The sequence below is a fragment of the Salvelinus namaycush genome, unplaced genomic scaffold (assembly GCF_016432855.1).
Source record: "Salvelinus namaycush isolate Seneca unplaced genomic scaffold, SaNama_1.0 Scaffold377, whole genome shotgun sequence".
In the NCBI taxonomy this organism is placed as follows: Eukaryota; Metazoa; Chordata; class Actinopteri; order Salmoniformes; family Salmonidae; genus Salvelinus; species Salvelinus namaycush.
This window is the reverse complement of record NW_024060752.1, coordinates 66938-90060: the sequence shown is the minus strand read 5'-3', so window position 1 is coordinate 90060 and position 23123 is coordinate 66938. Positions and strand designations below refer to the sequence as shown.

At 41.2% G+C, this 23123-nt stretch overlaps 2 protein-coding genes across 2 annotated transcripts; one reads left to right on the top strand and one right to left on the bottom strand.

Moving 5' to 3' along the window:
* Nucleotides 1-9856: 9856 nt before the first annotated feature.
* On the bottom strand, nt 9857-18804 carry fam50a (family with sequence similarity 50 member A). The gene is made up of 13 exons (XM_038985784.1): nt 18485-18804; nt 18234-18318; nt 18020-18119; nt 17682-17821; nt 17507-17583; nt 12205-12271; nt 11962-12023; nt 11744-11820; nt 11372-11426; nt 11231-11279; nt 11043-11113; nt 10805-10915; nt 9857-10256 (listed from the first exon to the last, which is right to left on the bottom strand). Exons 1-13 carry the CDS (start codon nt 18593-18595, stop codon nt 10248-10250), a joined length of 1014 nt encoding a protein of 337 aa, XP_038841712.1. The 5' UTR covers nt 18596-18804; the 3' UTR covers nt 9857-10247.
* A 130-nt stretch (nt 18805-18934) lies between these two features.
* LOC120040738 (transmembrane emp24 domain-containing protein 4-like) lies at nt 18935-20419 on the top strand. The gene is made up of 5 exons (XM_038985786.1): nt 18935-19073; nt 19393-19493; nt 19625-19750; nt 19867-20013; nt 20189-20419. The coding sequence occupies exons 1-5, from the start codon at nt 18935-18937 to the stop codon at nt 20336-20338; spliced, it is 663 nt and encodes a 220-aa protein (XP_038841714.1). The 3' UTR covers nt 20339-20419.
* The last annotated feature ends 2704 nt before the right edge of the window (nt 20420-23123 follow it).

The window sequence follows — 23123 nt, the reverse complement described above, 5'->3', positions numbered from 1 at the left end:
TCTTTGCAGGTGGGACTCTTATTTTGAGAAATAAAATACACGTTTGTGCTGCCGGCATAATATCCTGCTGCTAGCAGAAAGGAGATGTGAAAACCTATTCAGCTGGCAAGCTCAATTGACTAGGCAAGCCAATCAAAATCCAATTTCTGAATCCGCAGCATTCTTTATAAAATAAAATCAAGGAATAAAATCAAATGTAGTTTATTGCAAAGAAAAGCTATATTAATTTGATTGCTACTTTTTTTCTGGATTGAAGGAATTGACTGTCAAATTAGTTTATATTCTATCTTTAGTTTATAATCCTAACCGGAAGATAGTCAGACCGTCAATAAACAGGTTAACAGTGACCACTAGCGGCTGTTCAGGCTAGCTAAATAAATAAATATTACCAATATCATTATATAGCACGTACAACACACAATACAATAAAATACATCTGGATTTTGTATTTATTAAATTAAATGTAAGATCACATATCATACCCCAATTTGCTTCACAATCAGAATTTCCTCATCCCATTATTTCTATCTCTACTTTGCACATTCTTCCACTGCAAATCTACCATTCCAGTGTTTTACTTGCTATATTGTATTTACTTTGCCACCATGGCCTTTTTTTTGCCTTTACCTCCCTTATCTCACCTCATTTGCTCACATTGTATATAGACTTATTTTTCTACTGTATTATTGACTGTATGTTTGTTTTACTCCATGTGTAACTCTGTGTTGTTGTATGTGTCGAACTGCTTTGCTTTATCTTGGCAAGGTCGCAATTGTAAATGAGAACTTGTTCTCAACTTGCCTACATGGTTAAATAAAGGTGAAATAAATAAAAATAAATAAATCCTATTATAGCCTGTTTCAACATCTCAAAAATAATGTTAAATCTGTTGGCCGGGGTGTAGAGATCAATCTGTTGGCCGGGGTGTAGAGATCAATCTGTGGGCCGGGGTGTGGAGATCAATCTGTTGGCCGGGGTGTGGAGATCAATCTGTGGGCCGGGGTGTAGAGATCAATCTGTGGGCCGGGGTGTAGAGATCAATCTGTTGGCCGGGGTGTAGAGATCAATCTGTTGGCCGGGGTGTAGAGATCAATCTGTTGGCAGGGGTGTGGAGATCAATCTGTTGCCCGGGGTGTAGAGATCAATCTGTTGGCCGGGGTGTGGAGATCAATCTGTTGGCCGGGGTGTAGAGATCAATCTGTTGGCCGGGGTGTAGAGATCAATCTGTTGGCCGGGGTGTGGAGATCAATCTGTTGGCCGGGGTGTAGAGATCAATCTGTTGGCCGGGGTGTGGAGATCAATCTGTTGGCCGGGGTGTAGAGATCAATCTGTTGGCCGGGGTGTGGAGATCAATCTGTTGGCCGGGGTGTAGAGATCAATCTGTCGGCAGTGTAGCGATCTGAACATACTGTACAGCCGGAGGTATTTTCTTGAGAGATATGTTAATGTGGTAATTTATTTACAACAATATTTACATCATCTCATAAAAATGTATAGAATTCAATATTTTTTTACTCCAGTTTTCTGGTATCCTCTGAGACTAGTGAATTTAAAATTATCCACCATAGCCCAATGGCCAACCCTTATCACAGCACATATAACACACCAAGAATATAGTCCTTTTAACATATAAAAACAAGGCCATTTTTAAAAGCTTATTTTGGCTCACCAGTCACAGAATAGTTCCCCTATCGAGGACCACTTTGGAAACAGCTGGTTTAATTCATACTTTTAAGTGCTATCCTCTGGGAATACATTGTACATATTGTTGTATATGTTTGTTTTTTACACCAAATAAATTCAATTCAACAGTCCCGGTCGTACTAAATCAATGGCCACTGAGTTTGCAGAGCCCAACTGGGAGGATGACACTCATTACGCCTATGTCCCAGTTTGTCCCGTGTGGCTCTCAGCTGGTAGAGCAAGGGGCTTGCAACACCAGAGTTGTGGGTTCAGTCCCCACGGTGGACCAGTACAAAAATATATGGACTCACTACTGTAAATCACTCTGGATAAGAGTGTCAGCTAAATGACAAAACATGTAAATATTTTTCTTGCTCTTTTACTTCCCCCTTCATCAGATCAACACTCCTGCTGTACATTCGGTAGGTGTGGCATGATCAATATGGATGTGACCATTTAAAATGACGTGCAGCGTGGCTTACGCAATCGCTCTTTGGGGACACTATAATCACAATGTTCTTCAACTAGTCGTACCGTTTCCATTGAATTTACTGGATAATGGTTAATTGTAAATAAACGGTCAAATCAAATAAAACGTTGTCATAGTGGAAGCAAACAGTGTTAGTGAACAATGTTCCTGTGTTCCATTTATGTCCAACAGCCTGCGGTACTGTAGTATGAGGAAGATTTACTGTGTGTGGAGAACATTTTTGCTGCGGTAGAATTGATCCCACAAATCAGGAACTGGCAAGGCCATCAAAGCGACAGCATACTGGGCCCTCAGGGCTAGCAGGGAGAAGGTGTCTGACTGGTACACCTACAGTACAACACCAGTAAACACTGTTAGACGACGTGGGAATCTTGAAAAGACAACACTTGTTTTTATTGGCCCAATAACTTCAAATCATTCTTACTCTAAATAGTATTCACTTTACAATAGTTGTCCTTTGTCACCTTTCAGTGAACATAGTGTATACCACTTATGTAAGAAACTGGTGAGGTTTACTTTTATAAAAATAGGGTCATGTAAGCATGGTGTCCAATCCTTTTGGGCATGTGAGGCAGAGAGAGAAATTGCTGTGAAAGAGAAAGAGCTGACAGGCGATATGAGATCCACCCACGACCTGGAACCCTTTGAACCCTCTGAGGAAGGAGATCCCTGGAAGGACAAGGCCGGGACAGAGACCTGGAATCCTCTGAGGAAGGAGATCCCTGGAAGGACAAGGCCTGGACGGAGACCTGGAATCCTCTGAGGAAGGAGATCCCTGGAAGGACAAGGCCGGGACGGAGACCTGGAATCCTCTGAACCCTCTGAGGAAGGAGATCCCTGGAAGGACAAGGCCGGGACGGAGACCTGGAATCCTCTGAGGAAGGAGATCCCTGGAAGGACAAGGCCGGGACAGAGACCTGGAATCCTCTGAGGAAGGAGATCCCTGGAAGGACAAGGCCTGGACGGAGACCTGGAATCCTCGGTGGAAGGAGATCCCTGGAAGGACAAGGCCGGGACGGAGACCTGGAATCCTCTGAGGAAGGAGATCCCTAGAAGGACAAGGTCTGAACGGAGACCTGGAACCCTCTGAGGAAGGAGATCCCTGGAAGGGCAAGTTCTGAACGGAGACCTGGAATCCTCTGAGGAAGGAGATCCCTAGAAGGACAAGGGCGGAAAAGACTGAACATTTACATTACATTTTAGTCATTTAGCAGACGCTCTTATCCAGAGCGACTTACAGTAGAGTGCATACATTTTATTACATTTTTACATTTTACATATTACATACTGAGACAAGGATATCCCTACCGGCCAAACCCTCCCTAACCCGGACGACGCTATGCCAATTGTGCGTCGCCCCACAGACCTCCCGGGTTGCGGCCGGCTGCGACAGAGCCTGGGCGCGAACCCAGAGACTCTGGTGGCGCAGCTAGCACTGCGATGCAGTGCCCTAGACCACTGCGCCACCCGGGAGGCATGTTAAAGGAACATGTTAAAGGGGCGGTGCAGTTAAAAACGTGATAACACACTGAAATTTATGATAATAACCTTTTTGTGTAACAGCTGTTTGAAAAAAAAAACTGAAATTTTTGCCTGCTCGGGTGGGATGGAACTTTTGGCCCACATCATGATGTCAATGTGATCTGATTATAATAGACCAATGACTGTTCATCTGGACAAGGGGGTGGGGCTCTAGACCGTCCTATCAGCCAATCAGATCTGTGTATGTAAATATATTCAAATTTGTTTCCTAACGCCCACACGATCAGACTGAGCATTTCAAGGGCCAGGGGAGGCTCAGGGAAATAAATGATTACAAATATATTTTTTAAGAAGTGAAGTGAAATAATGTGACAGTGAAATTACAACATTGAACCATCATATTTGTGTATTGAAGATCTGATCATGAAGGTTTGCTGTTTTGAATTTGGTCAAGTTTGTGTGGAAGAGTTGAAAAAATGATTGTTATCCATCAATAATGATAAGCCACCAGGTATAGACAACCTAGATAGAAACTATTGAGAATGGTAGCCGACTGTACTGCCACCCCTATTTGCTAGATCTTTAAGCAAAGCCTAAAGGAGTGTGTTTCCACTGGCGTGGAAGGTAAAGTCATTCCACTGCCTTAAAATTAGTAAAGTACCCTTTGCTGTCTGTAACAGCCACCCAATCAGTTTGCTGCCTGTTCTTAGTAAACTGATGGAGAAAATTGTGCTTGAACAAATACAGTGTTATTTTTCAAAGACGGACTTTCAGCATGCAAATAGGGAAGGGAACTCAACTTGTACGGCACTGACTCAGATGACTGATGATTGGTTAAAATAAATGGATAATAAGACGATAGTTGGAACTACAGTATATTGTTCGATTTTAGTGCAGCCTTTCTTGTTATTGAAAAAAAAGCTCACTTGCCATCGCATGGTTGGAGAGTTACTTGTCCAATAGAACTCAGATCCATCTTCAAATGGAGGTTTCTCTAACGTCAGACATGTGCAGTTGCTTTGGGCCGTTACTCTTTATTTTTACAAATTACTTGGCACTTGTCTTACAAGAAGAGAAAAGGACTACGTATGCTGATGATTGCACGCTGCACATCAGCAACTACAGCCAGGGAGCTCACTTATTCTCTCAGGAAGGACTTACAGTCAGCATCAGAATGGGTCATGAACAGAAAAACTACGGGTCTTAATTACATTTAAAACCAAAAGCATTGTATTTGGTTCAAAGCTTTCTCTTAGACCCAAACCTCAACTAGAGTGGTGTATAAAGGGTGTGACTATTGAATAAGTTGAAGAAGCTGAACTCCTAGTAGTAACATTGGATGGTAAGTAATCATGGTCAATTCATATTGTCAAAGTTGTTGTGAAGATAGGGAGAGGTATATATATATATACACACACACCTCTCCCTATCAAATCAAATTGTATTAGTCACATGCGCCGAATACAACATGTGTAGACCTTACAGTGAAATGCTCACTTACAAGCCCTTAACCAACAATGCAGTTTAAAAAATAAGAATAAGAAATAAAAGTAACAAGTAGTTAAAGTGCAGCAGTAAAATAACAATAGCGAGACTACATACAGGGGGTACCGGTACAGAGTCAATGTGCGGGGGCACCGGTTAGTCGAGGTAATTGAGGTAATATGTACATGTAGGTAGAGTTATTAAAGTTACTATGCATAGATAACACAGAGTAGCAGTGGCATAAGAGGGGAGGGGCAATGCAAATAGTCTGGGTATCCATTTGATTAGATGTTCAGGAGTCTTATGGCTTGGGGGTAGAAGCTGTTTAGAAGCCTCTTGGACCTAGACATGGCGCTCCGGTACCACTTGCCGTGTGGTAACAGAGAGAACAGTCTATGACTAGACAATTTGTAGGGCCTTCCTCTAACACCGCCTGGTATAGAGGTCCTGGATGGCAGGAAGCTTGGCCCCAGTGATGCACTGTGCCGTACCCACTACCCTCTGTAGTGCCTTGCGGTCGGAGGCCGAGCAGCTGCCATACCAGGCAGTGATGCAACCAGTCAGGATGCTCTCAAATGGTGCAGCTGTAGAACCTTTTGAGGATCTGAGGACCCATGTCGAATCTTCTGAGGGGGAATAGGTTTTGTCGTGCCCTCTTTGCGACTGCATCAGTGTGCTTGGACCATGTTAGTTTGTTGGTGATGTGGACACCAAGAAACTTGAAGCTCTTAACCTGCTCCACTACAGCCCGTCAATGACAATGGGGGTGTGCTTGGTCCTCCTTTTCTGTAGTTCACAATCATCTCCTTTGTCTTGATCACGTTGAGGGAGAGGTTGTTGTCCTGGCACCACACGTCCAGGTCTCTGACCTCCTCCCTATAGGCTATCTTGTTGTTGTCGGTGATCAGGCCTACCACGGCTGTGTCATCGGCAAACTTAATGATGGTGTTGGAGTCATGCCTGGCCGTGCAGTCATGAGTGAACAGGAAGTACAGGAGGGGACTGAGCACGCACTCCTGAGGGGCCAACACAACACGGATGTGTTGTTACCTACCCTTACCACCTGGGGGCTGCCCGTCAGGAAGTCCAGGATCCAGTTGCAGAGGGAGGTGTTTAGTCCCAGGGTCCTTAGCTGAGTGATGAGCTTTGAGGGCGCTATGGTGTTGAACACTGAGCTGTAGTCAATGAATAGCATTCTCACATAAGTGTTATTTTTGTCCAGGTGGGAAGGGCAGTGTAGAGTGCAATAGAAATGGCATCATCTGTGGATCTGTTAGGGCGGTATGCAAATTGGAGTGGGTCTAGGGTTTCTGGGATAATGGTGTTGATGTGAGCCATGACCAGCCTTTCAAAGGGCGTCATGGCTACAGACGTGACTGCTACGAGTCGGTAGTCATTTAGGCAGGTTACCTTAGTGTTCTTGGGCACAGGGACTATGGTGGTCTGCTTAAAACATGTTGGTATTACAGACTCGGGCAGGGAGAGGTTGAAAATGTCAGTGAAGACACTTGCCAGTTGGTCAGCGCATGCTCGTAGTACACGTCCTGGTAATCCGTCTGGCCCTGCGGCTTTGTGAATGTTGACCTATTTAAAGGTCTTACTCACATCGGCTGTGGAGAGCGTGATCACACAGTCTTTCGGAACAGCTGGTGCTCTCATGCATGTTTCAGGGTTATTTGTCTCGAAGCGAGCATAGAAGTAGTTTAGCTCGTCTGGTAGTACAGTACTTTGTTGAAGCACCTTTGTCACCGATTACAGCCTCGAGTCTTCTTGGGTATGACGCTACAAGCTTGGCACCTGTATTTAGGGAGGTTCTCCCATTCTTTGCAGATCATCTCAAGCTCTGTCAGGCTGGATGGGGAGCGTTGCAACACAGCAATTTTTTTTAAAGGAAAGGGAAAAGGGGAGACCTAGTCAGTTGTACAACTGAATGCCTTCAACTGAAATGTGTATTCCACATATTTTCAGGTCTGTCCAGAGATGTTTGATCGGGTTCAAGTCCGGACTCTGGTTGGGCCACTCAAGGACAATCAGAGACCCGAAGCTACTCCTGCATTGTCTTGGCTGTGTGCTTAGGGTTGTTGTCCTGTTGGAAGGTAAACCTTCGCTCCAGTCTGAGGTCCTGAGCGCTCTGGAGCAGGTTTTCATCAAGGATCTCTCTGTACTTTGCGCCATTCATATTTCACTCGATCCTGATTTGTCTCCAAGCCTCTGCCACTGAAAAACATCCCCACAGCATGATGCTGCCACCACTATGCTTCACCGTAGGGATGGTGCCAGGTTTCCTCCAGACGTGACGCTTGGCATTCAGGCCAAAGAGTTCAATCTCGGTTTCATCAGACCAGAGAATCTTGCTTCTCATGGTCTGAGAGTCCTTTAGGTGCCTTTTGGCAAACTCCAATCGGGCTGTCATGTGCCTCTTACTGAGGAGTGGATTACATCTGGCCACTACCATAAAGGCCTGATTGGTTGAGTGCTGCAGAGATGGTTGTCCTTCTAGGAAGGTTCTCCCATCTCCACAGAGGAGCTCTGGAGCTGTCAATACTATCTGTCAACATCAATGCATGTATTGAACAAAATCTGATTTATGGCAATACAGTACCTTTTATCCCTCTACACCTTTTCATTCTATGAATTCATATTCTATTTTCAGTGAAATCACATTATCTAAAAGTTTTAGTGGGTTTTGTGAACTTTAAACAACCAATTTGGTTGTAATGACCACTACATTGGTTCTACAGTATATGATTGATAATTCGAAGAAAAGGTTTGTATCTTGTTTGCCCTTACCAAACTGGCTGGGTTGCCAGGAGACAATGATAGTGTCATATGTAGTAGCTACGAACTCAACAGTCACATCTTGTGGAGCGCGGACATAATGCTGGCACACATCTGTCCACCCAGAAAGAAAAAAACATGGCCACTGAACACAACCTGGGGAAAATTATGCTAAGAATAGGATCATTGTAATAATGATTCAAATGAACACACAGCTTTAAAACACAGCGCTAAAATGGCCATGGTAGACATGCAAGGATATTGTATAGTAAATAAATAAAAAAATTGGTGACAGGCACTACAGTCTATGACACCTTGACCTATTCAGAGGTAAATTCTTAACATTCTTAAAATCTGAAAACAAACATCACAAGTGAAAAGACAGAACGTAACACTTAAGTTGTTTTTGGTTCGGTCTTCAGACATAACAGACAACGGCTCATTCTTGTCTCACTTATGTGCAATACACTGCCTTATGCAGTGACACATACTTGTTTGTGAAACCATACCATTGTAGAAGATACCTTCAAGGTATAGGGTCTGTAGGGTGAAACTGTTTATTCTGACACGCACTTACTGTACCTCCAAAGAGGAAATGGGTTCTTCCAACATCTCGGTTGATTCTGCAGTATTCACAGCCTGGACCCCCCATAAGATGGTGCATGAGAGGACAGGATATACATAAATGACTTGATTTGGGCAGAGAAAGGAGCAGGGTAAAATAATGTACGGCCAGTAATGCAGTACATTTTCATTTGGCGCCACAATAAATCAACTCCAAGGAGAGATTAGATATTTTTCCTAAAACAACTTCTATCACAAGAGAGTATGTATAGGTATATAGGCGTAATGGAACTAACAATGTATGTGACAGTGAATATGTAAACAGAGGTGGAGGGGCCCAACGGTCTAATCCTTTCCTTTACGCTCGGTTATCTGGAAGTCACTGATAACCATAGGGCGGCGCACAATTGGCCCAGCGTCATCCGGGGTACGGTTTGGCCGTCATAGAAAATAAGAATTTGTTCTTAACTGACTTGCCTAGTTAAATAAATAAATACAAATAAATACACTAAGAGGGAACAAAAGGCACAGCTGGAGTAAATTAGAAAACATTAACAGCCCGAGGCAAAGGCCTTCAACTGTCAGCTAGGTAGTATAGTAGGTAGATTAATGGCCCCCATCATGCCCACTATCATTGCACGCTTTGGATAAAATGTCTGCTAAATGGCATATTGTTACTTCCTAAGAGGGGAGAAATGACCATACGAGGGTAAAAACGGCACACTTCCAATCACTGCACTACTCTAAATCAACTCTACAATGAATCACTGTACTACTCTAAATCAACTCTACAATGAATCACTGTACTACTCTAAATCAACTCTACAATGAATCACTGCACTACTCTAAATCAACTCTACAATGAATCACTGTACTACTCTAAATCAACTCTACAATGAATCATTCAAAAAAGTCCTTCACTTATCCAGGTTTTTCAATCCTGCATGTCCATCCTTCGCCGGTCGCAATTGCCTTGGTAATATTTCAACATTTTCCAAAACCTGAAAATGTCTATTGAAATGCTTATGATAAAAACGTGGCATATAAGTGTATAACGCCAGAAATAGAAGCATTTCTTTAGCATTTCACCTGACAAGTATACTTTTCCAGAGGACCTGGAAACAGTGAAGCTGCCAAAATATTGCCCAAAGTTACACTCAAGTCAATAAGCCCGATTCCTATTCTATGTGCAGGGATGGGCAACTGGCGGCCAAGCAGGCCCCTCTTTTGTAGCTCAAACGGCAAGTTGACAGCATTGTTCCATTTCTTCAATTATCTCCAACAGCCGAGTTTTACAATAGTAATGGAGGTGCCAAACAAACCACATTCAGGACACTTATTACAATAAACATAATAATAAAAAATAAATAAAAATGACAAATAAAAATGTGTTTTTTAATAATATAAATTAGTAAAGTTGATCGAATTTAATTAACACAGTGAACAGCGTCCAAGTGTAGGTTTGTTTTGTAATTTTTTTTAAAGAAGAAATATTTGAGATCACACATTTTCATAGAAATTAAAGCAGTAATATTTCTTAAACAGAATTGTTATGTTATGGTAAAGAAATCACAATGGTTTGTTAGGCAACAACACTTTGGGGAAAAAAGAAAAAAAAAGGTTGAGGAATAACAATGAAGAGAAACCTAATGATTTAAAGTGAATATAGTTTATCAATCTGAAAGTAAAATGCTTCTGACAATACATTAATAGTAAAACATGGGGAAAAAAATGTGTGTCCAGAAAGATCCTGAAGACAATATTTTCACCGGATCTGAAAAACAAGAAATAAAAAATAAAATGTAATTTACGTTGCAACATCTGCATGTTATGATAAACCTCTCAACTTCATATCCATTCTTTACCTAATAATACAAGTTTTGGGCTATAATGATTAAATTATTGATAATAGGCCTATATTTGCTATTTCCTACATGTTTTATGAACTAACTAACAGCTGAAAGTGAACAGGCCCATGCATGCCGCTCTGTAAGCACCGACACTCACACAGCGTCATGTGGAGCATACTTATGAAACAATCCTGTCCGTTTCGGCCCAAAAGATGGAAAAGGGTATAAATCATAAGCCATTATATGCACGATGATCTATCCAGCCAATGATGCTACATTCTTTTGCTGTTTCATTTGTACACCGTGACGTGTGATTGGCCACAGCAGGGAATAATGTGGAGGAACACATTACATCACACTCTACATAAACCTAGAATACCAATCAGATAATTTGATAAAACTATAAGGAAAGCAATTATAATATTCCTACGTAGATATTGGTAGTGTGTTAAGGTTAGAGATAACCACTCACGGTGTATTTGTCCCATTTCTTCTCCGGGTCGTAGGGCTCCCAGCGGCTAGCAGGGAAGATGTGCTTGTTCTTCTCATACCAGCACCTCAGCACCACTTTACCTGCGTGAGACTAGGACACACCAAGGACACTTGTTGTTGTTAACGCTGCTGCACTGGCAAATAACTTGGATTCAAAAAATAAAAGTATCAAAACACACTTGGAAATTGAATATTAAAAACAATACGGATCTCCTCACCTCGTCTTTTTCAACAGTGGCGTCGTTCACCAGCCGAATGTCATCGTGGACATCAAAGCTGAAGAGTGGACCTGTAGTGGAATAAAGTATTAAAAAAAGATATATATAATGCCATCAGTGAAGTTATATAAATGTTTAAATATAACGTCGATTTTTTTAGATGAACTTTGAAGTTACCACTGGCTCACCAGATTTGCCTCGAGCTTTTGTCACAATGAAGTCATAGAAACTGTGATGCTAGAACAGAAAACAGAGATAATTGTTCAGTTTAATATGAAGAGGAGATGTAAAATTTAGAATAGTTCAGATTGATGTACAGCAGCACTCACATGTGGGATGATCAGATCCTCTTTGATGTACATCAGCTGCTCGACACCAGCAGCCCTACAAAGACCCCCCAACCTTTTACAACCTTCCTTCATAAAGAATAACATTAAAGGGAAATCCTATAATGTCAGTGCCAATGGGCACCTAGGGTGTATTCATTAGACGAAGAACGTAGCAAACAGTTGCAAAACGTTTTTACAAATGGAAACCGTTTACTCCAAAACAGAAAAAGCTTTGAGATGAAAACGCAAGTTTTTAATTGGACAAATTCAGGTAGGGTCCCGCCCCGTTTCATTTCGTTTGCTTCTGTTTTCTAGTAAATACACCCGCCTAGATAAAACCAAAGCCACCACTTCAGTCACATCTACTCTTACCTCAGCTCACTGAAATCTTTCCTCAAGACCTCCAGTGCTTTCTGAAGGAACTGCTGCATGGTATTTCCCTTCTTCATCTGTAGTAAACACACAACAATGCACACTGATACATGCTATAGTATACAGGTATATCTCATGCGACCAAAGTTAAATGTATGGCTCCATTTGCTTTCCGGCAGCACATCCATTGCTAAGCAGCCGGTTCTCTCTTACTGTACCTTGACAGTCTTACGATGCCCCGATCCATCCCAGTAGGAGAACGTGATCTCAATTTCTTCACCTGCACGGAAGATGTGTCATTATCATGGCATTATCAATAAGTATCATTATCATAGCAAGGTTGTAACTAGCAGGGTAGTGAACTATTCATTTAAGCTCATCATTACCGTAGGGATCAATATAAAAAGAGCGCTGGATGTAATCGTCATGTGTGATTGTCGTGTGTAATCAATCTCGCTTACTCTTGATCTTTTCCTGTTTTCCCTCCCACTCCTGGCGCAGCTCCTCTCGAAGCCGATTCTCCTCCTCCTGAACTCTCAATAATAAACACATTTTAAGCTTGGGTTCTGTGTGTGTACACACACACACACACACACACACACACACATATATATTTAGGACATTTATATAGTGTATACCCTGGGCTCTGTGTGTGTGTGTGTATACAACTGTTCAAAAATTTGGGGTCACTTAGAAATGTCCTGGTTTTTGAAAGAATATCACATTTTTTGTTCATTAAAATAACATCTTATTGATCAGAAATACAGTGTAGACATTGTTAATGTTGCAAATAGTCAGAGTTGCAAAGAAAAAGCCATATCTCAGACTGGCCAATAAAAAGAAAAGATTAAGATGGGCAAAAGAACACAGACACTGGACAGAGGAATTCTGCCTTGAAGGCCAGCATCCCGGAGTCGCCTCTTCACTGTTGACGTTGAGACTGGTGTTTTGCGGGTACTATTTCATGAAGCTGCCAGTCGAGGACTTGTGAGGCGTCTGTTTCTCAAACTAGACACTCTAATGTACTTGTCCTCTTGCTCAGTTGTGCACCGGGGCCTCCCACTCCTCTTTCTATTCTGGTTAAAACCAGTTTGCGCTGTTCTGTGAAGGGAGTAGTACACTGCATTGTACGAGATCTTCAGCTTCTTGGTAATTTCTCGCATGGAATAACCTTCATTTCTCAGAAGAAGAATAGACTGACGAGTTTCAGAAGAAAGTTCTTTGTTTCTGGCCATTTTGAGCCTGTAAATGAATCCACAAATGCTGATGCTCCAGATACTCAACTAGTCTAAAGAAGGACCGTTTTATTGCTTCTTTAAATCAGAACAACAGTTTTCAGCTGTCCATTAAAAAATCAGCGGTTTCCAGCTACAATAGTCATTTACAACATTAACAATGTCTACACTGTATTTCTGATAAATTTGATGTTATTTTGACGGACACATTTTTTGTGTGCTTTTCTTTCAAAAACAAGGACATTTAAGTGACCCCAAACTTTTGAACGGTTGTGTGTGTATATATATATATATATATGCATGTATGCCCACACACACAACATTTATATAGTGTATGCCCTGGGCTCTGTGTGTGTATAAAGGCACATTTATATAGTGTACACCCTGTGCATACTGGACAGGAGTCAAAGGGGTAGGAATGGGCAGATTTCTCCACCCCCTTCTCCGGCCGTTGTATTGGGCAGTTCAATGGTGAGAAATTACTCAGTCCCTGGAGCAAAAAGGAAATTGAGGCTATCATAGGATTCAATGACATTATGAAGGGCAGCTCAGAACAGCTGAAGATTGGATTGTAAAGAACTGATTGGGTCTCTGCTTGACACCAACAAACGCCCCCATAATATCTGGCCATCTGCCCAAATCGTGGCACTGAACTTTTCAACCCTTCATAACTGGCTACGAGACTATTGCAGCTCTGTGGGTGTAACATTTATTGACAATGATAATACCTTCTGGAAACAAAGCTTGTTTTATAAAGGAGGATGGGATCCTCCCAAATCATTTGGGTTCCTGGATCCTTTTACACCCTTATAAGGCTGCGTTGAGACAATGATTTATCAATGACCCAGGTCCAGCTCAATTAATCCCTACCGTTGTGTCTCTGAGTTGTCATAACGCCTTAGCATATGTACATTATCCCAGGGGCGTTGGAAGACACACTGTAAGTAACCTCATTTATGTCCCTCTAACTGCCCTGAATGCCTCTGCTGATCCTACAGCTATTGTATGCAGCAATCATGAGTCTATGAACCAGAGTTTATACTGTTAGAACTGAGGCGGTGTGCCCTAGTAGGAAGTCCACTGTGTGCAGCTCACCCTGCAATGACAGAAATAACATGAGCTAATCTACTTGGGCTAAGCTTCCCAGTAAAGCAATGAAAACAAGCAAGCATCCCAGAAAAGTGCTCAAAATATGTAGCTTAAGAAACAAGGTTCATGAAATTATTAATTTGCTAGTAACAAAATACATTCATATTCTGACAATCTCTGAAACTCACTTAGATTATACCTTTGATGATACAGTGGTAGCAATACAAGGTTATAACATTTACAGGAAAGACAGAAATGCCAGTGGTGGAGGTGTTGCTGTTTATATTCAGAACCACATTCCTGTAAAGATTAGAGAGGATCTCATGTTAAATACTGTTGAAGTAATACGACTACAGGTTCATCTGCCTCACCTAAAGCCCATTCTGGTGGGAAGCTGCTATAGACCAAGTGCTAACAGTCAGTATCTGGACAACGTGTGAAATGCATGTGATATCAACAGAGAGGTATATTTTCTGGGTGATTTAAATACTGACTGGCTTTTCTCAAGCTGCCCACTCAAGAAAAAGCTTCAAACTGTAACAACCTGAACCAGGTCACTGGCACTAATCAGTCAACCTGCCAGGCTAGTCAAACAGCACAGGAATGAAATCATCAACATATATTGATCACTTCTTTACTAATGCTGCAGAAAGGTGCTCGAAAGCAGTATCCAGATCCATCGGATGTAGTGATCACAATACAGTAGCACATATCTAGGGAAACCAAAGTTCCAAAGGCTGGGGCTAATATAGTGTATAAGAGGTCATACAATACGTTTCGTAGTGATTCCTATGTTGTTGATGTAAAGAATATTAGTTGGTCTGTGGTGTGTAATGAGGAGCAACCAGATGCTGCACTTGACATATTTATGAAATTGCTTATTCCAGTTACTAATAAGCATGCAACTATTATGAAAATGATTGTAAAAAAAAACGGTTAAATCCCTGTGGATTGATGAGGAATTGAAAAATGGTATGGTTGAGAAGGATGAGGCAAAAGGAATGGCAAATAAGTCTGGTTACAACCAATTGGCAAACGTACTGCAAATAGAGAAATCCTGCAACTAAACTGAATAAAAAGAAGAAACCACACTATGAAACAAATAAATGACAAAGAATGATAGTAAAAAAGCTTTGGAGCACCTTAAATTACATTTTGGCCAAAAAGGTAAACTCAGCTCCACGATTCATTGAATCAGGTGGCTCATTCAACAAAAAACACTGATATTGCCAATTACTTTAATGATTTTTTCTTTGGCAAGATTAGCAAACTTAGGCATGACATGCCAGCAACAAACACTGACACTACACATCCAAGTATAACTGATCAAATTATTAAAAGACAAGCATTGTGATTTTTAATTCTGTTAAGTGAGTGTGGAAGAGGTGAAAAAAGTATCGTTGTCTATCAACAATGACAAGCCACCGGGGTCTGACAACTTGGATGGAAAATTACTGAGGATAATAGTGGACGATATTGTCACTCCTATTTGCCATATCTTCAATCTAAGCCAACTAGAAAGTGTGTGCCCTCGGGCCTGGAGGAAAGCGAAAGTAATTCCACTACCCAAGAATTCTAAAGCTCCCTTTACTGGCTCAAATAGCTGACTAATCAGCCTGTTACCAGCCCTTAGTAAACCTTTGGGAAAAAATGGTGTTTGACCAGATACAATGCTATTTTACAGTAAAAAAAATAGTTTTAGCACGCTTATAGGGAAGGACATTCAACAAACACTTACACAAATGACTGATGAATGGCTGAGAGAAAATGTGGCTTTTGACATAATCAATAGTCTGCTGATGGAAAAACATATGCGTTATGGCTGCTATACTGTGGATGTGTTCTTTAATGGGAGCCTCTCCAACATTGTCCAGGTAGGATCAGGAATTCCCCAGGGCAGCTGTCTAGGCACCTTACTTTTTCAATATTTACCAATGACACGCCACTGGCCTTGAGTAAAGCCAGTGTGTCTATGTACAGTGCATTCTGAAATTATTCAGACCGCTTGACTTTTTCCACATTTTGTTAGGTTACAGCCTTATTATAAAATGTATTAAATTGTTTCCCCCCCTAATCAATCTACACACAATACCCCATAATGATCAAGCAAAAACAGGTTAATATATATTTTTTTAACTGTATTTAAAAATAAACGGACATATCACATTTCCATAAGTATTCAGACCCTTTACTCGGTGCTTTGTTGAAGAACCTTTGGCAGCAATTACAGCCTCAAGTCTTCTTGGGTATGACGCTACAAGCTTGACACACATGTATTTGAAGAGTTTCTCCCATTCTTCTCTGCAGATCCTCTCCTGCTCTGTCAGGTTGGATGGGGAGCGTCGCTGCACCGCTATTTTCAAGTCTCCCCAGAGATGTTCGATCGGGTTCAAGTCCGGGCTCTGGCTGGGCCACACAAGGACATTCAGAGACTTCTCCCAAAGCCACTCCTGTGTTGTCTTGGCTGTGTGCTTAGGGTCGCTGGCCTGTTGAAACTGAACCTTCGCTACAGTCTGAGGTCCTGAGCAGGTTTTCATCAATGATCCCTCTGTACTTTGCTCTGTTCATCTTTCCCTTAATCCTGACTAGTCTCCCAGTCCCTGCCACTGAAAAACATCCCCACAACACAATGCTGCCAAACCCATGCTTCACCGTAGGGATGGTGCCAGGTTTCCTCCAGACGTGACACTTGGTATTCAGACCAGAGTTCAATCTTGGTTTCATCAGAGCAGAGAATCTTGTTTCGCATGGTCTGAGAGTCCTTTTACAGAGGAGTGGCTTCCGTCTGGCCACTCTACCATAAAGGCCTGATTGGTGGAGTGCTGCAGAGATGGTTGTCCTTCTGGAAGGTTCTCCCATCTCCACAGAGGACCTCTGGAGCTCTGTCAGGATGACCATCGGGTTCTTGGTCATCTCCCTTGAGTGCTCAGTTTGGCCAGGCAGCCAGCTCTAGGAGGTCTTGGTGGTTCCAAACTTCTTTTATTTAAGAATGATGGAGGCCACTGTGTTCTTGGGGACCTTCAATGATGCAGTAATTTTTTGTTACCTTTCCCCAGATCTGTGCCTCGACACGATCCTGACTCGGACCTCCATGGACAATTCCTTCGACCTCGTTGCTTGGTTTTTGCTCTGACATGAACTCTCTACTGTGGAACTTTATATAGACCGGTGTGTGCCTTTCCAAATCATGTCCAATCAATTGAATTTACCACAGGTGGACTCCAATCAAGTTGTAAAAAATGTATTTCATAAATTGTAGAATAAGGCTGTGACTAAACTGCTTGGAGTAACCCTGGATTTTAAACTGCCTTGGCAGCAGCAAATAGGGATCATTAATAAATACAAATACTCTTGCTTTATATGCAGGCGAGATTTCAATGTAAGAGAGGTTTGATATGGAGAAAATAAGTGTGACTGGTTGTATATGCATAAGGCTCACCTCTCTGTCCCGGTCCGGCAGGAAACTGGTGTCCACATCTGGGTTCTTCCCTAGCTTCTTCTTCTTAGCGGGGAAATCTTTGGAAGATAAGTCAGTATTCACTGATTGTTCTTAGACAATAATATACATAAGTATTGTGGCCATAATAAATCTGTTGTTTATAAACACCACTCACAGTCCTCTTCCTCCTCCTCTTCCTCCTCCTCCTCAGTCTCCTCTTTCTCCTCCTCTTCATCTTCAGGATTAAAGGATAAACTGGCAATCTTTCTCTTCTGCTCTTCCTTTCTTTTCTTTTCCTTCTGCTTCTCCAGCTTTCTGAAGGTAGACAGAAAGAGAGCAAAGATGAGACACTGACAATAGCTTTGAGAGATCATAACAAACAAAAAAGTGGCGGGGAATCAAGTAACTCTGGGAATACAGTAACTCTGGGAATACAGTAACTCTGGGAATACAGTAACTCTGGGAATACAGTAACTCTGGGAATACAGTAACTCTGGGAATACAGTAACTCACAGCATCAACTCCTTTGATTGCTCCTTCTTGGCCAGTTGCTTTTCTCGTTCTTTCACAAGAGCCTCCTGCCTGGCCTTCATATCATTGAGTGTCACCAGACCTGACAAGGGAAGACAGTATTGCAGTAAGATTGTGTTCTTCACAATTATGTATTCAAACATTCATCATTAAAAAAGGCAAGTCTGACATGGAAAAAGTCCCATAATATACTTACCAACAGTGCTGGATTTGAGCTCTGCTTCCACCGCATCATAATGAGCTGAGAACTTCTTGTCTATGTTGGACTTGACCATGTTGTCCTGTAAGAGATATTCAGATAGTAAGAGGGGAACACATGGCTAGGAACGTTAAGGCTACTCCTGTAAACAGTCTAGCGCAAAGGCTATAGATTGCTCGTTTGATATATTTCAGTAACTAGATAGTATTGCTTATTCACTGCTATTACTTAGCTAACAAGTGACTGACCTGAGCAATTTTCTCCTTTAGCTGTGAAAGTTGTTCTCTTTCCTTTTCACGCTTTTTTATCAGCTGCATGGCTCTTCCAGCCTCGCTTGCTGCACCTTTGTACTGCGCCATGCCTATATCTTTCGAGAATCAAACAGCAATAAGAATCTGGAAAAAGTAGCTAAACGCTACAGCCACAGACAACTTGTCTAAACAACAACTACTCACTGTTTTTATAACAGTGTATAGCGAAACGTTATTGTAGCTAGATGCTGAAATGTCCTCGCATCATAACAAACACGACCGAAAATGGTCTCGGTGAAGTGCATTCTGGGTAGTGTGCGAATCAGTAAAAAAGCCCGTGCAACCACTTCCGGCGGGGTTTCAATCATTTCAAAATAAAAGTAAAGTAGCAGTTGGTTGCATTTACTACACTGACCCTGCTGCAGGGGACAACAAAGCTGATTTGACATGATGCTCACTGCACCTGGCGCTGGAATTATCATATTATTTGCTTGGCTCTCTCCAAGTAACGCTCTCTATTTTCACATTGGAGAGACGGAGAAAAAATGCTTTATAGAGGAAATTCCAGATGAGACTATGGTTATTGGTAAATTATTATTTTAACGTTAGATAACGTTAAAGCTGGTTAACTCGTCAGCTGCTTCTGGCTCATAGGCTATTTTGATTAATCCAGTCAGTTAGTGCATGCATGTCTTTCATTTCCTGACAGATGTAGCTAGATTTGATGGATAAAAAATATATAATGGGTCTTAATTAATAAATAAATGTTTTTTTGCTGGCTAGCTACAAAAGATGAGAACATGATACAGTATGTGACTGGGATTAGCCAACGTGTTATTTGATATGGAATATGCCCTTTATCGAGGATGGGAGGAATAGCCTTTCATCTGGCATCTCTCTATCAGGGAAATACAGGACCCAGCTGTGGGACAAGCAGATGGGATCCTTCCTCCAAGCCACCCCTGGCCTTGGAATGCATGTGGAAATCAAAGATCCGGATACTAAGGTCAGTCAAACAATGAGAAGATTAGATACAAGGTTACCACACTCAAAGTGTACAGTCATTACAGTTTATGTATGTATCTTCATACACACAATGCCTCCACATATGTCTCTCTCTCCAACCCTCTATTCTAGATAATTCTGTCTCGTCAGTATGGGTCAGATGGACGGTTCACCTTTACTTCCCATACACCAGGCGAGCACCAGATCTGCCTGCACTCCAACTCCACCAAGATGGCCCTTTTCGCTGGCGGCAAACTGGTATGAATGGGATGTTGTTGTTCTGGACATTTTCTTCTCACAAAAAAAATAAATCACTTTCGTATAGCAGTAAATCTGCAGATAGTCTGGCATTCTAACCTTGTGTTCCGTCTTAGAGAGTCCACCTGGATATTCAGGTTGGTGAACATACCAACAACTACCCCGAAATCGCAGCAAAAGACAAGCTCACAGAGCTGCAATTAAGAGCTCGACAATTACTGGACCAAGTAGAACAAATCCAGAAAGAGCAGAACTATCAGCAGGTGGGTTGAAAGAGAACATCTACATTTTGAGTTGAGTAAACCACAACCATAGGGGATAATAAATATTGACATTTATTTTATCCTGTATAATGTCACATACAAAGCTGTTGTGGAATCCACGTCTTACCCTTGTCTTTTAACGATCTAGTGACTGTCTGTGTATCTCTTTTAACAGTATCGTGAGGAGCGGTTCCGCATGACGAGTGAGAGCACCAATCAGCATGTGCTTTGGTGGTCTATAGCTCAGACACTTATCCTCATCGTCACTGGCATCTGGCAGCTCAAGCACCTCAAGAGCTTCTTTGAGGCCAAGAAGTTGGTGTAATGCTCACAGGACATCACTGATTGAGTTCAAGACAGGAGTGACAACCATACAGAGTTGACTGGCAGAAAGAGACGCTTAAACCTGGGAAGAAAATTGAGAATATCCAGTGTGTTATGTATTGTCCATTATTAATTATTCTGTGACTTTAATTATTGTGATCAGTAAGCAAGCACCTGTGTCCATTTCCTTGTATTTTGTCCCCACTTTTGTATTGTTTTATATCAACTTTGTTGGACTGCACATAAGGAGTGGCAAATGTACCTTTCAATTTTGTTTCACTTTGTTTTGTAGATTTATCATTCTGCATACTTTTGGTTTAAACAGGTAGCCAGCCTAGTGGTTAGATCGTTGGGCCAGTAACCGAAAGGTTGCTGGATCGAATCCCCGAGCTGACAATCTGCCCCCGAGCAAGGCAGTTAACCCACTGTTCCCCGTGAGCCAAAGACGTGATGTAGATTATGGCAGCCCCCCCCCCCAGGGGTTGGGTTAAATGTGGAAGACACATTCCAGTTGACCAACTGACTAGTTATCCCCCTTTCCTTTCGATTATTGTGATTTAGTCTGATAACATAATTACAGCAGAGCTAATAATAGTTTTAGCTCAATGACTAACCTGTTCACAAGCCACACACATCCTTAACTTCTGTTGAAGAGCAGTATCATTCCAGGAAATGGGGTATTATTGATTTTTAGAGGATGGTCCAAGCAGCACCATTTTTTCCTTTTTCTTCCAAAGACCAACATATCTTTGAATCAGGTGCAGATTACATTTGAATGTTATGAAATGAAGGCCTATGATAAAATACCCTCAAGTTATTCCAAACTGATCTAGATATCAGTAAGATGTGCATATAATATTTTGATAAATACAGTAGTATTATGATGAGATAAATTCAATGACTTCATAATTACAAATTAAGGTTTTTACTTTTGGTTGGCTGTCATTTCTATGTATGCAATAAAACATGTAAAAGTAATTGGTTATCATGTGATTCTTTGTTTATGTAAAATTACTGTACATTTCCTGCATAGGAAAAATACAAAACCATGTTATTTTCTACAATTATTTTGCTTGTCACCTTCTGCAGTATCAATTTAATCCTGTATCTCATTTTAAGTGAATGTTTTCCAATGTTTATTTGCAGTTCCCTTTGTTATGGATTTAGTTTTACATTGATAACTAAAGCATTATTGAACCATAACTATAAGAAAATCATAGCAGAACGAAACTGTTTCTTCTTTGCATAGGTTAAAACCTTTTCTCAATAGGGGGTGCTGTTTGCACTTTGTAATAATTTCGTTCCCAAATTAAACTGCCTCGTACTCAATTCTTGCTCGTACAATATGCATATTATTATTACTATTGGATAGAAAACACTCTAGTTTCTAAACCGTTTGAATTATATCTGTGAGTAAAACAGAACTCGAGTTGGAGCAATTTTCCTATGAGGATGTGAGAATGCTGAATTCTGCAGGCTGTTCTGAGGTCGGTTTATTAATTTGCCTGTCTTCTATTGGTTGAGATGCACTGCATACGCCTTCCCCTGCATGTCAGCGAATAGTGAGAATTGAAATGGAGTTGCTAGGCAGATCTGAGGCCTTATAAATGGGCTGGCAACGTGGTGTACTCCCTTTCTTCTCTTCGCCATGACGCAAAAAGGACCTCAGGATGTCGTTCTAGAAAGCTCCCGTTATAGCCCTTAGATATATCCGGCTCTGATTTTATTCGATATAGGTGTTAAAGACATCATAATGTTGTTATTTTAAACCGAGTTATATCAGTTTATATCAGTATATTGCGATTTTCGGGTATTTATTTGTGCTGCGTTCTAGGGACTTGGACACGTCTGGCCCACACGGCTAATGTTTACTGCTAATTCCAACGTTGAAGGCGACAATCTACAACCGAGCAACGATTCTTTTGGAAAAAGGACAACTTGCCCAAGATTCTGATGGGAGCTCATCAAAAAGTAAGAACTATTTATGATGTTAATTCATTGTTCTGTTGAAAAATGTAAAACTCATATTCCGCCATTAATTTCGGTGCGGTCTCGCTTTAACGCACGCTGTATGTCGTAGTAACGTTAATTTAAAAAATCTAACACAGCGATTGCATTAAGAACTAATGTATCTTTCATTTGCTGTCCAACCTGTATTTTTTAGTCAAGTTTAAATTTAGTTACTGATTAGATTAGGTGCCTCTCCCAAGATTTCTCCTGACATATTGTTGGCAGCTTGGCTACTATTCTCATTGTATAACCACGATTTGTGCCGCTAAATATGCACATTTTCGAAAAAACTCTATGTATTGTGTAATATGATGTTATAGGACTGTCATCTGAAGAACTTTGAGAAGGTTAGTGAAAAAATTAATATCTTTTGATGGTTTATTCGTTATCGCTATTGTTGGCCTGAATCAATGCTGTTGTGTGGTTGGCTATTGTAGTAAGCTAATATAATGCTATATTGTGTTTTCGCTGTAAAACACTTAAAAAATCTGAAATATTGGCTGGATTCACAAGATCTTTGTCTTTCATTTGCTGTACGCTGTATATTTTTCAGAAATGTTTTATGATGAGTATTTAGGTAATTCACGTTGGTCTCTGTAGTTATTCTAGTTGCTTTGGTGAGAGTTGTGATGGTGGCTGCAATGGTAAACTATGATTTATACCTGAAATATGCACATTTTTCTAACAAAACATATGCTATACAATAAATATGTTATCAGACTGTCATCTGATGAAGTTGTTTCTTGGTTAGTGACTATTTATATCTTTATTTGGTC